This window comes from Aptenodytes patagonicus, chromosome 7, assembly GCF_965638725.1.
Source record: "Aptenodytes patagonicus chromosome 7, bAptPat1.pri.cur, whole genome shotgun sequence".
Lineage (NCBI taxonomy): Eukaryota > Metazoa > Chordata > Aves > Sphenisciformes > Spheniscidae > Aptenodytes > Aptenodytes patagonicus.
In genome coordinates this window covers 17412060-17430341 of record NC_134955.1, presented here as the reverse complement: position 1 = coordinate 17430341, position 18282 = coordinate 17412060, and the positions used below count along the sequence as shown (strand labels likewise).

The window sequence follows — 18282 nt, the reverse complement described above, 5'->3', positions numbered from 1 at the left end:
TCATGCATTCTTTTACCTTTGGCTTCTTGTAGAAGCCGGACAGATACCACCTCAAAACTTGCTTCATTCGACTGTATGGATCATCTTCAAGGACAGCCCTGCAGGGCAGAACATAAAATGCTCTTTACACTGTTCAGGTATCACACTCATTTCATACCACTATAATAATATTAATTTCAATAGTATTTCCCCAGTACTAAAGGGAAGTAACTTCTGTGCTGCTGCCAGTGAAAAAGGTGTCTGCCAGCAGAAAAAAATTTTTTTTAGTAATGTACATCATACAACACACACATAAACTCTTAAAAAGTGGCACCCCTTGCCATGCACTCCTGCAAAAAGCCTAATAAAATTTCTGGGGTGTATCAGGTTTGAGTGGACATTCAAGTATGTTAATGTGGGACTGCCACTCACACTAGCATTTAGCTACAGCTAATAGCACAGTGTGAGTCACAAGAACAATAATACTTATGCCACCAAAAGCAAAGACAATTCTATTTTTCTCTCTTTTTCTTTGTTTCTCTCTTCCTTAAAAGATATTTAAAGCTGATGTGCTACATGGCCTCTTTCAGTACTTTGAGATTTCATACAATAATTTAGGTTGGAAGGGACTTCTCAAGGTCACCTCGTCCAACCCCTCCCCGCTCAAAGATGAAGTGGGAAGTAAACATAAACAACAGAGGTCCTGGTGTTCCCAACCATTTAGTCAGATTTGAAAATCAAGCTGGCTAAGTTCTTGCAAAATCCATTTAGAAGGATCATCCATACCACAAAGAGGTTTATTTAACAAAACCTCCAAACCTCTTGAAGTTTTCTTAGACCTCAGCACTGAGAAGAACCATTTCCTTAACTTCAGATGTTACAAATACCACAAACAAGGCTTGAAAATACCACGATTCTAAAATTACCCAGAGGCAGTGGAATAAACATGAGTAACTAGTGCTGCTATTTGAATATTGCACACACTAGTTTTAAAACACACCAGGCATATCTCATTGAGAAGGCTGGTCCTATCTGCAAGTATAACATTTTCTGTTTTCTACTCTGCTGCTCCCAGTGGGTCTCTCTCATCAATTGTGTTAAAAGATGTTTCTTACTTGTTTATCAACCAACATAATCATATTGCTTTTGGGGGCAGAAGTGCTTGACAATTCTGTTTGCTGTCTTATTCCCCTCTGTACACAAGTACACCAGAAGGTGGCACAGCCCTGTTGCGAGATGCTCAAAGGCATGAGCTGAATCCCCATCAGTTCCAGCCAATGCTGGTGAACATGTGTCCTGGTTTCGGCAGGGATAGAGTTAATTTCTTTTCTAGTAGCTGGTACAGTGTTTTTGATTTAGGATGAGAACAAAGTTGATAACGCACCGATGTTTTAGTCGTTGCTAGGTAATGCTTACACTAGCCAAGGACTTTTCAGCTTCCCATGTTCTACCGACTGAGAAGGCTGGAGGTGCACAAGAAGCTGGGAGGGGGCACAGCCAAACTGGCCAAAGGGACATTCCATACCATGTGACGTCATGCTCAGTACATAAACTGGGGAAAGCTGGCTGGGGGGGGCCGCTGCTCGGGGACTGGCTGGGCATCGGTCAGCGGGTGGTGAGCAATTGTACTGTGCATCACTTGCTTTGTGTATTATTATTATTATTATCATTTTATTTCAATTATTAAACTGTTTTTATCTCAACCCACAAGTTTTTCTCACTTGTGCTCTTCCAATTCTCTCCCCCATCCCACCGGGTGGGGGGGAGTGAGCGAGCGGCTGCGTGGTGCTTAGTTGCCGACTGAAATTAAACCACGACAACATGTGCATGTGCAAAGGTAGTTTTGTCCGGTTTAACTGTTTCCCTTGCTTCCTTGCCCCTCACTGGCAGCAGTCCATCTTTAAAAGGTCACTGCAGCTGCTGCCTGGCTTGATTTACATTGAATTCAGCGACCTGGGTATTATTTGGGAGCCTTTCAAGCCTACAAACGCACCCCAGCCAGCACCAAGCTAACACTGTAACACATTTTCACAAATATAAGAAAAGTGCCCAAGTCAGGCACGCTCTGTGCGCTGCTTACTGAGAAAGCAGGTCAGCATGGTAGTAGTAATCAGAGAGTTTGTTAAGGAACGACCGTGGCTCCAGGATGAAGGTGGGCAGCACCACCCGTGACAGGTCCATGCCAGGCCGCAGCTGCTTCAGCAGGATCCACATCAGGCTCTTGTTCTCCTCAGAGACGGTTTCTGTTTGAGACGATTCACCTGTCTATGATGGGAAAAGGGAAGTTCAGGGCAGAAACAGGAAAACCATTTCTTGTGGGTGCATTTACCTAGAGGGTCCAAGCTCACCCAGGCATACCCGGCCCTGGCACAAAGGTGAATGCTCAGCTACACCACTGCAAAGAGATATCAGCTCTGTCTCAGGAGAAGTGAATCCCCAAAGCACTAAAGTAAGTGGTACAGAAAGACTTGGGCCTCTGTGAGAGCTGGGACGAGGCAGGGAGCACACGTCTGCTGTGCTCCTTCCTGAGCCACTGCCTCCACACACCTCAGGACTGTGATGGTCCAACCTGGACCAACATTAACCAAGGGGACTCTGCACTGCAGTCCCTCAGGAGGTGTGGACATGCCCAAGGCTGTTAGAGCATCACTGCTTCCTGGTGGGATGCATACAAGAAGCTCCTCTCAATCCCGTTCTCAGCAAATGAGAGACTGTAAGATTTACATTATTTTTATTATATGTGTAGAAAAATTTAGGAGATAAACGAGTAATCAGCAAAGAATGGAAGCAGTCCTCCAAGTTCAAAATAAGACAAACTGGTAGTGTAGGTACTGTAAAGGCCCCATTGGCAGGCAATGTGCACAAAAACTACAGCACCCCCCAACGCTGCTCAGTGCCCTTTGCAGCAGAAGTGTAGGTAACGGTAAAAAATTCAGGGAATATGTTGTGGTTTCAGCTATAACTGTGTAGTTCCTCTCCATTCAGTGGGGCTACATGAGTTTAACATGGTGGAATGGGCCTTTCAAGCCACTGGGGAAAGAAAATGAAACTAAATTTTCAAACATGAATGTCATTTTAACACATCCTAGGCATCAGAATTTAACAATGAAAGAGAATACTTAGGCTTTCTACTATTTTTAGGCAAGAGATTTCTGTGAGAAAAAGGGCACGGATCCACTTCTGGAATGGACTTTGGTTTGGGAGAGGACACATAGCATATCCCAACAGGATTTGCAGATGGTGTAAATCACTAAACACTCCTTTTCACCACCTGAGCATTCCCAGCACCACCTTTTTGGCTCCCAGTCAGCGCTTTTACTAGTCATGCAGAAACACACTAAGTCCAGCTTGCAGGCTGAGGGGAATTTCAGATTGAGGAACAACAAAGCTCTTTTCATTTCATTGCTTTTCCATTATCATACCATTCTTCTTGTGACAGTCTGATGCAATACACAGCTTGAATCTCCAAGAAGAAATGGAAACCATTAAGGAACGTAATACCACAGCATCAGCTAGGGCTTACAATACATATGGGTCTGTCAGAACTTTCATTATTTATCCAGGTTCTCAAGTGTGCGTGTATTGGTAATATAAATTAATGCCATGTTGAAATTTCTGTACAAATTGTTACTCAGAATGAATCACTGCAGAAGAGATGGATGAAAAGGGAAGGAGAAGAAGGTGCAGGAGGATGAGAACAACTTCAAGTCATTTCTGGTTTGCTTTCCCCTAAAATACATCACCCTCAATAACCCTTTTTATAACTTGTTAAAACTAAAAACTTGGAAAAAATTTTTTTTGGTTATCAATCTACCTATTGAGGAGGTGTCTTTTTTATATTCTAGAACAACTTTTGCAATCTCAAAGTCCTTCTGACACCTGTCTCTGCCTTCACATTCCTACTGCAAATAAGGCAAAGCTGGAACGTCAGATGCACAAGCACGCACCTTTCAAATGCATACAGATGCATGTACATACATGCACACCTTTCAAATGAGGTTTCAAAGCCAAGCTGAATATTTAACAGTGATAGTTTGCATCTGTGACCTTTGTCCTGCCAAATCTGAACTGTACACACAGACTGAGGGGCAGCAGTTTCAGTTTAAGATGACAGTTGATGTTATTAGTTGGCATGTGTTTACCTTGATACATCTCTGCCCATTGCTGATAGCAAACTACATCATTGCATACAACCTACTTTTCCTTATGTTACTGTCAGCAGTGGGATAAGACTCAACAACCAGTCCTATGTGTGTGTTTCAGGTGACGACAGCTCCATCTCTTGGCCAACAACAGAAATCTAATAAAACACCTAATGGCCAAGGCTACATGGCAATTCTTTTTGAAAGCCCACTGGTTGTTACCTCTGCCTGAGCAGCCACACTATGGTTAGCCTTATTTTATGCTACACAAAGTGTCACTCTACAGCAGAAATTTAGTCCTTTCCATTTGGTTTGTACTGCATTTTTTTTAATTTTAATGTAAAACTGCAGAGGTCTCTCTCATTCTCACACACCCACATACACACATCAGTGCTGCCTGTACGGCTCATTCAAACACCAAAGCATCAGCCTGCCCTACCAACACTTCTAGGACAGGTTTGACACATGGCAAAAGGTCATTTCAGAATAAGCAGCTGATAGAAATTGTTTGCCTTCATTTTGCTGTTGCTTAGTTGCTCAGCTATATTCAAAATCCCCTGTTTGGACCCAGTTACCATTTGCTGTGTGTCTGGGGTGGGATTTGAAGGGAGAGATGCACAAAAGAGGAGTCGGGGTTTTTTTGTCTCTGTAGGTAACAGTTCTGTTTGCAAGCACAATTTCTACAGCAGGGGCTTGCACCTCACACCTGACATCTGAAATGGCAGCAAACATATGCTACCTGGATTGGTGGCTCTTGACCACAAATTGCTGCTCTTGGGGGTGGTTGGGCTGTGGAAAGGAGGAGGCAAAACTGAACTCCTCCTGCACCTCTGCAAGGTGGTATGGTAGAGATGTTCTTTTGTGGTCTCTCATGTAGGTTGTCCTGCTATAAGGAGTCTGTGGAGAAACAAACAGGAGTAATATAATCCGTGTGTGGGACACTTAACCATTCTCAATGTTTTAAGTTATCACTCAGTGAAACACAGAGTGTAATTATGACATATTTAACTATATTTGTTTCCTCAATTTATTATTTCCTGTATTAGTAGTACACTTTCAGGAAAACATTGAAAGAGGAGCATAAGAGGCTGGTGAAGGGTCTAGAGCACAAGTCTTATGAGGAGTGGCTGAGGGAACTGGGGTTGTTTAGCCTGGAGAAGAGGAGGCTGAGGGCAGACCTTCTTGCTCTCTACAACTCCCTGAAAGGAGGTTGTAGCGAGGTGGGAGTCGGTCTCTTCTCCCAAGTAGCAAGCGATAGGATGAGAGGAAATGGCCTCAAGTTGCGCCAGGGGAGGTTTAGATTGGATATTAGGAAAAATTTCTTCACCAAAGGGGTTGTCAAGAATTGGAACAGGCTGCCCAGGGAAGTGGTTGAGTCACCAACACTGGAGGTGTTTAAAAGACGTGTAGACCTGGTGCTTAGGGACATGGTTTAGTGGTGAACTTGGCAGTGTTAGATTTATGGCTGGACTCGATCTTAAGGGTCTTTTCCAACCTAAACGATTCTAAGATTCTAAGAAAGAAACAGCTTTCAAGCAAAGTGGTTTTCTTTGAGCACCAACAAGACTTCAGCTTCTTTGTTCAAAGCAATAGGCAAGGGAGTGCTCAGAGCCCTCCTGGCGCTGGAGCAGAACTCCTCCACTGCCTGCCCAGACTGATTCTCACCCAACACACTTGGCTTCCCCAGCTCTCTACCGCTGCCCTCCTCAGAGGTGTCACAGTGACATCCAGCTAACAAAGGCTCTTATATGGGACAGAAATGCATCCTCCTGCTGTTAAATGACATGAGAAATGGCTTTCCTACAAGAAACTGTCATTTGGGAATCAAGTGGCTCAAATGCTCCATTAGGACACACAAAAAGGATGTTCCATGCATAATGAAAAAAGGAAAGTATCATATTTTGTATCACGCAAGGACTAAGCATCCTAATTGGTCAGGACACATGCCCAGAATAGTAATTCCCCCTCCCGCTGGCTCCACAAAGCACTGTGCCAATGCTATGTGGCTGCTTAATGCAATAACTGGTTAAAGCAATTGCTGATGCTGGAAACACGCCAAAGCACAGTAGTGGAGCTGCTGTTCATAATGCATAATTATTAGAGCACATGATAATTCAACATAATTTAGCAGAAAGCTGTGCATTGCTTTATCTGTAAAACACTGGAACTCACAAAGCTGGTTCTTAACTGCCATGCATCTAAAAGGCTGAATGACAAATACTATGAACAGAGACATTTTAACAGAAACAGGCAGTGATTAAAGTATTTTTTTTCTTTTACCTCCCCAAATTCCTCATAGATCTGTTCAATATAAGTCGTCCCTTTCCTTCCTGGCGAGATCTCTCCATGGATTTCTGACTGATCGCTCTCGCTTTCATTTGTCTTCCGGCTGTTCTCATGCGTTTCATTCTCCGACTCTTCTACGTTGTCTCTCTCGGACTTGTCCGAAAAAGCATCATTTTCCAAATGGTGGTGGTTCTCCAGGGCTGATTCATTCAAACTGCAACACACAGTTCATTACTTGCTTCAATTTGATTTACAAAGCCAGATTTCTTAAGGCCTTTTAGACAAGGTAAAAACACTCCCCAGGACTCAAAACAGGGTGTGCAGCCCAGGAGAGTATAAGACATTGATTTCCTGCATAGCAGCGTCTTTATCACGGAAACAGTGAGATATTTTCCATTAAAACTCTCCCCTCCAAACTGCACTTTGCAAAATGTGCCACACAGCTCCACTTACCCACCCTTACACAGAATTGCCGCTGGCTCCAGATGGGAGCCCGCATACCGGAGGGATACAGAGCACACACTAACATCTACACTGCTGATTAGAGAACTGAAGTGTCAATCAGGAGAGATTTTTCCCTTTACAGAAGCAAATCAGTGGATTGTAGCATATGGGAAAAATGTGACATTATGGGATACATTTTCTTTTCAGTACTATTGCTACTTTATTTCAACAGATGGTGGTCCTAAGTCAGCCCTACTCTAGAAAAGGAAAATTTAAAAAGCAATAGAAGCAAGTATTTTCACCCCCCCCATCCTCCCCACCCCCCCAAAACTAACCTGGGGAATGTGCTTCCCCTACATAACGCTGTGTGGAAGAACTGAGTTAAAAGCATGGACTGGACAATTACATGTAAGAAGAATACCCAGATTATAACAGCATCCAAGGGAAAGCGTGGAAGGTGTAGCAAGCTTCATGCTCAGTGATCCAGGCTTTAGACAATGAGGAGAAAGCCAAAAATTCTGTCTCAAGTAGCCTATAGCATCTCCATTTGAAAAAGCAGATGCAGTTCATATGACAGACGGCAAACATGATTAGATGGGCCAGAGGTCAGACGCTGAAAAGTATTCACTAAATGCCCATTTTTTCAAGTGATATTTAGCATGGGCTTCATTTTTCCCTATTCATACACGTCCTCACACACACATCACCTCTTTCATGGCCTAGCCTACCTCTCAGGTGCTGACCTTCTCAGCTTGACTTTCCTCTGAAAATTTCTTACCCAGTCCTCACGCAAAATTGCTCTTGGATAGAGCAGTAAGAAAAGATTTCCAGCTATACAAGGAGTTTCAGAGGATCTAAACAGGCCCTGGATCTTGAAGAGTTTTGTTACTTCCTGTAGTCCATCTCTCTCTCAAAGCAAGATTTCTCTCCTCAGTACATGGGAACGTTCTGTCAAGCCTGAAGTCTCTCCATGATGGGTCTTTTCTCAGGCCATTCTGGGCATGTTCCATTTTTGAATATAGATTAATGCTGAAAGTTCCCATCCTTTGTTCTCCCTTTTTTTTTTTTTTTAAAGATAATTAGGCATTGCTAGTTAGAGCCAGATTAAAAAAAACAACCGAAGAGTCAGAACACAGAATTGGCATCAGCTTTTCAGAAGATCTCAACTTCCAACTATGCACTGAAATAAGCTCATGATTTTTAACACGCCAAGCAAGCCACATTGTGACAGCCACAGCTCAGTTTCTGGAGAAGCTCAGTTTCTAGAGTTCTTTTAAAAGTGTCGTCTACAGCCATTTGTATATATATGTATGTATGCGTACATGTCTATGTGTATGCATATATAAACTACAAGGTTTTTTTAATTTACAATTTTACTGTAAAATAAAACTAAGATCATAAATCAGAGAGTCAATGACCACTATACTCCAGCACTAATAATTTGCTATTAGACATTATGTGTTTTCATCGTTCTAGTGCCAGGATGTTACTACTTTTTTTCAGCTAGCAACCAGCAAGTGTAATGACTGATAACCAAATACACTGGAAGCACAGAGTATAGCACATGCATGAATTTAAGATAATAAAGGAGGAAAAAGGTGAGGAGAGAGCTGTCTAGAGAGATTATCCCATGATTCCTCAGCACAGATACTTCCCGGATGGTAGGTCCAGGAAGTTATTAGTTATTAGTTGCTGATCATTTAAATACCTAATTTATTTCTCAATTTTTCAATGATCAGCTAAATATGTGTGTGTTTGTCTGTGGTTGCTATGCTCCCTTACCTAGTGAAAGTTTTCTCCATGGGGTAAAAATGCTTGAAAGAACAGTTCATTATAAGGCTTACGGTTCATGGCAGAGAAATAGCACTTGTTTCTATTTCACATTTGTAAGAAGAGCAAGTGTTTTTCAGTGTCACCTGCCTCACATTTGGGAAATATGTGACGTTTCAGTGGAGCAAATGACTCTTTTCTTAGTTTCCTCTGCTCCCCCCCATTATTTTTAAGGATTTCAGATTTAGTCCAAGAGGGAATTAAATTCACATGAAATCCCACTCAACTGTGCACTGATAACCCAGCAGCCACAAACAAGGCAAGACTTAACACATTCAGAGCCAAGGAGCTGCTCTGGGGAACCAAAGGGAAAACAGATGCTCCTCATTGAGGAACAAATTTGAGATGTTGAAGTGGAGCCAGGCTCTTCTATTCCTCCAAACAGAATCATCACTGAATACGTACGATATGCTAAAAGCAAAAGCCATGCTATGAGCTTGAACTAAAATCAATGCAAAGAATTCCCAGGGGCTTCCAATGAGATTTGGACCAGGCTCTAAAAGCTGGGAGGGAATGACTATACTAAAGTCAACACTGGATTTCCACCATGAACATGAATAACTTGGCATTTTTCATGGCTAATTTACTGTTTCAGCATATTGGAGCTGTGCTTTATTCTCTAGGGACATTCCTGGAAACTTCAGTCAGTGACCAGGACTGGGTTTGATACCGCTCTTCTACACAAAGCAAAAAAAAACTTTGGCTCTTGTCAAACAAGTAAACCAGCCAGATTCCTGGGGTTGTTGGAGATAAGACATGGAAGCCACAAGAAATACAGCTTCATATTAAAAAGAAGAATGCCTGGTGCCCTAAAGGCCTCTTGTCTAAATCACAGATTTACACAGTACTTCAGCCTTTGATTCACTTGCACAGTTCTCTCCCTCTCATTTTTATACACTACTGAAGACATGGATTTTAAAATCACTATAATCTTGACTTCTTTCACAGCAGGAAAGGAGCAAAGCAGCCAGCAGACAAATGCAACTTTGGCTCAACGGAAGATTCGCCTTTGCCAACTCCCTTGGGTTTTGTTCTCCCTATAATATCAATCATCTCCCTTTTCTTTTTCTTTTCTTGACAGAGTAGTTTGGCTAATTTGAAGATAGAGTTAAATGTAATTAACTGCCCCCCTAACAACAGCGTGCCAATTTAATTGGTAAGATTCCCTGTAGGGAAGGAATTTAATTAGAATGATTGAATCCCTATGAGGAAGCCACTGTCAGTAGCAAACCAAAACCCCTTTGCTCAGCACTTGCACAGTTTTGGTTTTGCATTCTCCCTTGTTTAAATGTTCTTTATTCCTCCAGGGATGACAGCAAGTCATTCCCCTGTCCCGCAACCATCAAACTCCCCTGGGCTTCAAGCACTGGGGAAAGTCTGGGTACAAATTAAAACGAGTGGTAGGACTCAGAAAGGAGAGTGTATTGTCCAGACGACCAGACGCTGAACACCCAGCTTGAACCAGACTCAGCTAAAATCTGAGCCTGTCAGAAAAATCAGGTTCCAATTGTGGGTACTCTGTCCTGCTGAAAACTCTGCCACGTGTGCTACTGCTGAGCCCCATAATTCAAGAAGGCTTTTAATGATGAACAACTAAGAGGTGAAACAGAGGCATCATTTAAGCGTCATTTACGCATCATATTTTGAAGAAATACTTTAATACAGTTTTAACTCTATCTTCTGCACTTCCTTACAGTAGCCATGGGTCTGCCTGAATGTTCTCAATGCCACAGGCTCCATTTTAATATTGGACTTCTGTACACATATCCATCAGCTGAAAAACAAGTCCACTGCATTCCTGGATTCATTATCACAGTGAGCACAGTCCTAAAAGACTCTCTCTTAGGCAGAAAGAGATTAGAAAGTAAAGTATTATGGAAGAAGCCCAAGAACAGTAGAAGTATTTGCACAAGTACTAGAGTACATGCCCTGGTAACACATCCGATTTCCTTCTCTTCTCCCACTGCTCTTCAGTAAAGCTCTTCTTCAAACTCCAGCTAAAAACCCAAACAGCAGAACTGGAAAACACATGCTGGGAATACCAGATCTTTTCAGAGCAAAGGGCAAACCAAAATGCTGCCATCCCTTTGGTCCCACGGGACCAGAGATACCTCGACATTCTGAAGAGGACTCAGATCCCTGCTGTTGTTATAACAGAGCCTAAGAAAACCACTTAAAAGTGAGGTTCCACTGTGCAAGGCATCATCTTTGCAGACTGCAAGAATTGATACCCTAAAAACTGTGTACACAACGGTGCATTTCTGTGAGCTCTAAAAGTCAAATTCGTATCAGCAGAACTAGAAATAAACACTACATCTCCCAGTTCCCACTCCAAGGGCCAAGTATCTATACCAGAGGGATTTTTGAAGTTGCCTATTTAGCTACAAGCAACAGAAAAGGCCTGGGGTTTTTTAATGCTTACAGAGCTTTGATGTGAGTTGTTCCAAAATGCTGCAGTAATACTAGGCATACAAATAGAAAGGCGGCTGTGGGGACTTTTTTCCCCTATGTAAAAATTTATCTGATACATCAAGGAAGAAATTGGAAACCACTCAAAACCCCTGTAGAGAGAGAAAGTAATTATAAAACTAAGGATGCAGTGTGTGCACTCTACTGACTATGACACAGTATTATTAGAAAAGAGAACACATTACTAAAAAATAGATCAGACTCAGAGCCATATGTGCTAGCCAACAGCTAGCTAACTTTGTTAGTGATTGTGTCTGTATAACTACTCCAGTAGCTAGATTCTGCAGTCTTTACTCAGGCAAGCCATTTTTCACACCAGCATCTCCAGACAGCATTTTGGCCTAAGCAGGGGACAGAAGAAAATTGTTTACGTACACACAAACACAGCTGAGGTTCTCCCCGGTCTGTGTGCTCAAAGCATTAGGTGACAATAAACCTCATATGCACCAAACCCATATAACAGTGATGGATGCAGCAGAAGAACATACAGGCTAGTTTTTAAACAGGTTTCCTTAGTGGACTCTGGCTAGATTATGCTAAAGTTAAAAGAATGACCAAGCGTGAGCCATGCAACACCCCTCTGTGCATTAAGAAGTGATAGCCCCATCTTACTGGAAGAACTCCTGGTCTGAGATAGTGCTTGTGTGCAAGAGGTGGTTGAGCCCCGCATGTGTAGAATCGCTCGAGCAGTTCATTTCTCCATCCTTTCCCTGCTTGGAGGCACTGAGCCGGAAGAGGCTGGAGCAACGCAGGGCAAGTTCCAAAGCATCCAGCCAGCATCGGCCTGTGAAAACAAAGGGAATTATTTAAGCACAGGAGAGTAAATAAGACAATTCATGCATTGCTTCTCAAAAGCTTCTTGCCTGGGAGTAAAGTTCATTATAATTCATGAAGTCACTGTGTACAATAATCTATTTTTCATACATATAATCCCTAGGTTATCTTGCCAGAAATGGTGTGTTTTAGTGGCTGCATGAGTGATACATCTGCACAGGTAATACAGTGGGAAGCTCACCCCAACTCCCCCTTCCCTAATAGCATCTCTTCCTCTGATCTCCCACAACCTGTTCACATCCCCTTTTGCCCCTTTCTGATTTTGTCCAAGATGCGGGAAACGTGTTCAAGTACTGTGCTTTCAAACCACCTAGCAGCTCATGTCTGCAAGTAATACACCCCGAAAACACATTCAGCATTTGGCATCCCCACCACACACACTACCCAACGGCAGGGAGATATCGAGGCACTGCGCTGTCAGGAGAGGCCCCTGCTTGGTATGGGATCACTGAACTACAAGCCAGCTCCGGGGTCCCACAGAGAGTGTAGTGCTGCAATAACAATCACTCCAAACAAGAGCCAGGATGATCAATACTTGCCAGAGTGATTAAGACTAGAGGAAGTTGCTTGTCAGGCTGTTTATTTTTCCTCTTTCTCTGTATTTTTTTCCCTTTTCTCCATTCCTTCTCCCTGCCCAGTCCATCAGGTAATCTGGGTGGAGCATCAGTTTTTCTTATCTTGTCACAAAAAATCTTTACCTGAAGGGTCTACTTTGCAAATAGCAGAAACTGTAAGGATGGCACAGAGATGAGACAAACTGCAGTTCCTATGCACAGCCTCGCTGGATTTTCTTAAGGCCTGCGCAGATCCCACAGGCAGGCAGCAAATGAAAAGCACGGGAATCCAAACTGACCCTTGGCTCCTTTTGCAATGATCCATACAAGCCTACAAAGTTGTGTGTTAGTGTTAAAGCCTAACCACAATAATGCTGGAGTCGCTGTATTCTTGGAAGCACCTGAAAATAGCCTGCTTCTGTAGTGCAGTCATTAATGAGGCCAAGACACCCGCAAATTGGCTCAACATTCAAGAATTGAAGTATCAAGGGAGTTATCCGCTAATTTCAAGCATGTTTAACAGAGCTCTTCATTACACTACTCAGAATATACTTTGCAATAATTAGAAGTGTGCTTGAGAGGCACTGAAGAAAACAAAAGGATTTTGCTCTAGCAATATCAAGTGCTACAAACAGGTTTTCCCTGGACCACATTCATTCCTAGGCCCCATCTGGGAAATGTTTCTACTACATTCAATTCTATCACACGCTTAGCATCAAGCATATGCCTAAATCTCACTGGGATCCTGCTGTTCTCTTGGGCAGAATTCCCATCAACTTCAATGTGACCAAAATTTGGCTCTATAAGAAGATCAACAAGAGTTTAAAAAAAAAAAAATCCAGATCATGTGTATATAAAGAAATGTTTATAAATTTGTGTAGCTTTCAGTGCTTGCTTTGATACCAAGCTGCAACCAGTGTGAGAGAGAAAAAAACTCCAAAACTTTGAAGAATTGCACTTGAACACCGAGCCACAAACACCGCAGGCCGTCATTTATTCTAATTTCATCCCATAAATTCCTTCAGCATCAGCTTATGATTTAATAATAAAATCACACATAATGGTTAATAAAAGATTAGGAAGGTTGAAGGCTGTTGGAATTGATTTCATGCTACTTTGTATTTAACAAATATTCTTGCATTAAGGCTTTACACGCAGAGATTTATTCCCTTCTTGCCTTGTGGAGGATTTGCATGGATAACCCATTAGAGTTAATGGCTGCACTGAGCACAAATCCACTTCCTCCTACATATCCCTCCTCCCCGAAACCCACCAAGATAAAAACCTGTTTCAGGCTATTCCATACAAGGGAGCACACTCCTGCTTAGGCTCACCTCCTTTGACTCTCCTCTCTCTTTACCTTTGCTCTTCTTTTCCAGTTCTGCAGAGTGAGGACTGCATGATACGACATTTGGAAATGCTGCATATGTCAAGATATTTTTATATTCAATGGGCTTGTAAAATCAGATGCTTTGATAGGTAGCTTGATTTGCAGCAGCATGAGCACTTTGGAGCAGTAACGGAGGTCAGCTCCTCAGCACCCTGCAGCACCCACGTAGAGACATTATCTTATGACGGTTATGGCAACGCACTGGCTATGTTTATGCTTTCTAACAAGGGCTGCAAGGGTGACCCCAAAGTCTCCCTCAGCCATCTCCCTTACTGTGCCCCTGCAGCCCATCCCTCCCCAGGGCTGTAGGCAGAGCAGGCCGTGCTGGCCACAACCCCATAGGCAGCTCTCTTACCCCCCCACCGCCACTGCCACAGGTATTCACTGGTACTAACATGAGCTTACAGGCTTGGTCAAACCTTTGGGGTCCACCACATTACCAGAGGAAATTTCTGCATAACATCTAGGTTTTTTATCTCTTTAGATAACTCCCTGGAAGGGGTTATAAGTAGCTCAAATCTTTTTTGAAACCTTATTCAAGGAGCCTACATTAAAAAAAGATTTAAAAAATTAAAATATTCATTTTAATATTCCAAGGCAGAGACACAAAGCTTTAGAGGAACTCGCTGTGCATTAGCAGTCAGCATTATTTGTGCCCCGCAGAACACAGAAATGGCATCAGTGTACACCCTTGTTTTCATTTCTAACAGAAATTGAATTCAAGGGATGCACAGCATCCCCAAGCTAAGAAATGGGCCTTCAGCCATCAGGTGGTGCTGTGAATCCAAACAAATATATGCCATGAAACGACGTAAAATATGGGATTTCCTCTGCAAATGAAAAGGTTACATTCTCTGCAAGTCAACAGTGTGTTAATTGCAGCACAACACTGTAAAATTATACCCTCTCAATTTCAGGAACTGCGCACAGATAAACCTGTTTCCTTGCTAAAGGCCTACATGAAATGTTTTTACATTTGAATGATCTTGCTATTGAGTAATATTCTTCTTTATTGTGAAAATGATACAAAAATGCTAGCATTTGGATTACTTAATTGCTTACCTGACAAGTCTACTCACCCCCTCAGGAACTGCAGAAGGGGAAAAAAGTATGTGGTCACATAATTAAAGGCTGTCATCTACAGTCACAGTAGTCTGCATGAAGGCTTCATGCTTACCTTAATTCTCACATTTTCTAATTTTGAGTGGTTGACTCAAGTCGGGGTTTTTTGTATGCAAGGTAATTAGATCAGAGAAGGATGCAAAATGTGGGTTCCTTCAGAGAGGAATGGCAGCCCAATATGATGAATATTAAAGGAAGCAAAAAAGAGCTGCGAAGGAGTTACAATGGTATTCTTTTAAAAGGTTTGAGGTTGTTAAAGCTGTAATGTAAAACACTGCAATCAATTATCAGTTATAATTTTCCACAAATTGTGGCTTAAAACAGCATATGTTTAAGTTCTGAAGGAAAACCCAAGAGCATATTGTCAGCCTATGGCAGAATCTCCCCATAGGCTTTTAAGCTTTTTTTATGTCAAATGATATATTACTCTATCCACTGCAATGATTACTTTTGGACAATTTCTGCAGAGAGCATGTTGTCTCAAAAACACCTGCATTACCTCCTTCTGCTTGGGAGCTGTGAACTAAGTATTCCCTTTCAAATGTTATTTCTGAGCTTGACCCTTTCTTTATTGTATTTAGTATTTTGTCATTGACTTCCAAAGGGCAGCCCGCAGAGTAAGCTCTGGCTCTTACCTGGGCTGCGGAGGAGGAAGAATGAAAGAGAGAGAGTAAAATAGTCCATCTACGCATAATGCTCCCATATATCTCATAAGCCACATAGAATGGTTTACAACACTCAGCAACAGAAATCTTTCATCCAAGCTAACAGAGTTCTCAGTGAGGATAGTAACGGGGAGAAATGACACCCCACCCAGAGAAGATCCCCAACTCTGACATGCGAAGTCAAGTCCAGCTAGATCACTCATACTGGCAGCCGGCACAAAGAACAAAGACATTTCACATCACCCATCTTTCAGCACCTGAACTCTCAGGTAGGTAGGTGGGTTGCCCAGCCACCTTTGGCTCCCTCCAGGAACAATGGGGAAAGAGTGAGACTCTTTGACAAGGTTGTTCCTAAAGCGCAAAAAGTGGATGTCCTGCAAGAGTGCTATCGCTAGCTTGGGCTCCTGCTCTCTTATGTAGCAGCCTCTCTTCTTGCACCAGTCATTGGTTTCAATAACCATTCCCTACATCACTCTAGCAAATAATGATCACAGCATTTGGCATGTGACAGATGTCCCAGGACAGTGGGATGTCAGAGGAACACATCTGCACATCACTCAGCTGTGCTCATTGGGAAAAAAAAAAAAAAAAAAAAAAGAAACAGAGGTGTCTCCTCTGAGTAGGCCTGTAACCCTTTTTCTCTGTTATATGTGTTTACAGTAAAATGACAACAGTCATCAGTGGCAATTTGAAAAAGGAAACTCTGAAAAATCAGTTAAACACAGCTGGGTTCCAAAGTTCCTTCCTTCTTGAAAGGTTTGGGAAAGAAAAAGCTAATAAAGGGCGTGTGTTACCTTGACTTCGCAAAAACAAAGCTGAACGTGCATCCCACATATGTTTTGAAACATTCCGTATGCTTTCTCCAGGCCTTTTGGCTCAGCAGGCTGGAAAAAGCACCTTGTGGTCCTTTGAGATGACTCCTGCAGTACAGCTGTGCAAATGGGAATCATTATGGCTCCTTGCAGGACGCTTCCCGGGTCTGCAGGGTACTGCTGGCACCATGTGGAAACCCGGAGGCTGCAAGGCTGAACAGGAGCAGGCATGCGCTCACACCAACTCTTTTTTTCACAGACAAAAGGAACTACTAAACCAAGTGACAAAAAACCATTTCTTCTCCCCCTTGGAAAAAAAAAAGCCAAATCAACCAAAGGTTGCTTATGCTGCTAACCTAGGCTCAGTTCAAGGAATAACTTGAGTCTGTCCTAGTCTTCGAACAGATCTAAAATTACAACAATATCCCACAGAAAAAAAAAAAGGCAGTATTGAAAACACTAAGCTATTCAGCTTTGAAATTCTTCACAGTCACCATCATTCACCTAGATAGAACAACTCATAATTTGATGTGCCAAGTCTGTCTGCCACATTTTGCAACAGCTGATCACAGAGGAGCCAGCCAATGTTCTCTCAGCACTCACCAATAACAAAAATCTGCTCGAGATGGAATCACATTGTTGCACACCGAAATCTCAGTCTGGGACTATACTTTTTTCCATTGCATTCCTGTAGCTACAGAACGGCTGGGATGAATCTCTTGCCAATTAAGACTTCAAAAGCCTCACACCTAGTAACCATACATTCCTCCAGAGAGGCATCACTAAGGGAATATTATTTTCTTGAATTATTAAAGTCATCCAGCTTTTGGCCTCGTGCCTCACACTTACAAGATAAATGCTTTTAAAAATCAACCTGAAATAGACTGTCACCTGGAAACGATGAATTCTTGCTCAAGCGCACACAAATCACGAATGATGAGGAAGAGGCTGATTTGGTTCAGCCAGTGAACATTAAGGTCATCATATTCAGCTGACTGTTTATTTTGCTGTACCACTTGGGTGCCTGTGTGCATGATTTCTTACACTTTGGCTGTCAAGATGCAAGGATGTGATCTCTCAATTAGCTGCAGGTGCAATTTATGCACCGAGCTAAATGAAGTCTGGTTGCAAATGCCTGGATTTTAAACTGCTGTGAAAGGTCTAAGGAATATGAAGGGCAGACATAAAGCTAAGAAGGTAACTTCTATTTTTTCCAGTACTCCCAGGATCCAGTGATATATTTCATTGTGAACTTGGTTTCAAATTGCAATCTTCCTCCTGGTTCATTGCTTCTGTGCGTGACCCTTGTTTCAATAATCTAATTTCCTCCCCAGATCAGAGCATCAATTTTGGGGGAACGGCCAGACGCATAGCAAAGAAACAACAGCACTGTAAGCCAGACCATCAGGATTTCCACACAACTCCATCCACATCAGGCAATGGAGACTACCCAAAGCATGCCTGAAGGAGAGGACAGACATAAAGAACAAAATGTAAGTGTGGTTTACAATTCCACTGTTAAGCCTTTAACCCTTGGTAATCTGCCACTTTGAATTCCCTCTTCACAATGAGATTTAAGCAGGTGACTCAAAACGCTTAGGAGGTCTGGGGCACCGGTTTGGATATCACAGGGGCAGCCCCAGAATGGTCTGGGCAGGAAGCTCGGGACAGGTTTAAACTACTAATTCTAAGCCACTCATCAGCATAAATCTGAAATGCATACATGGTCACTGGGTTGGAAAAAGCAATTTTCTT

At 42.5% G+C, this 18282-nt stretch overlaps 1 protein-coding gene across 6 annotated transcripts in view; it reads right to left on the bottom strand.

Moving 5' to 3' along the window:
- Positions 1–18282, bottom strand: part of OSBPL5 (oxysterol binding protein like 5) — a 183595-nt gene that overhangs the window by 17308 nt on the left and 148005 nt on the right. For all 6 annotated transcript variants that reach the window (XM_076344156.1, XM_076344155.1, XM_076344158.1 and 3 more), the window contains exons 8-11: positions 11763–11934; positions 6402–6621; positions 2060–2244; positions 17–98 (exon numbers count right to left, since the gene is read on the bottom strand). In XM_076344156.1, coding sequence (XP_076200271.1) covers positions 17–98; positions 2060–2244; positions 6402–6621; positions 11763–11934 — 659 coding nt within the window. The remainder of the gene's footprint in view (positions 1–16; positions 99–2059; positions 2245–6401; positions 6622–11762; positions 11935–18282) is intronic.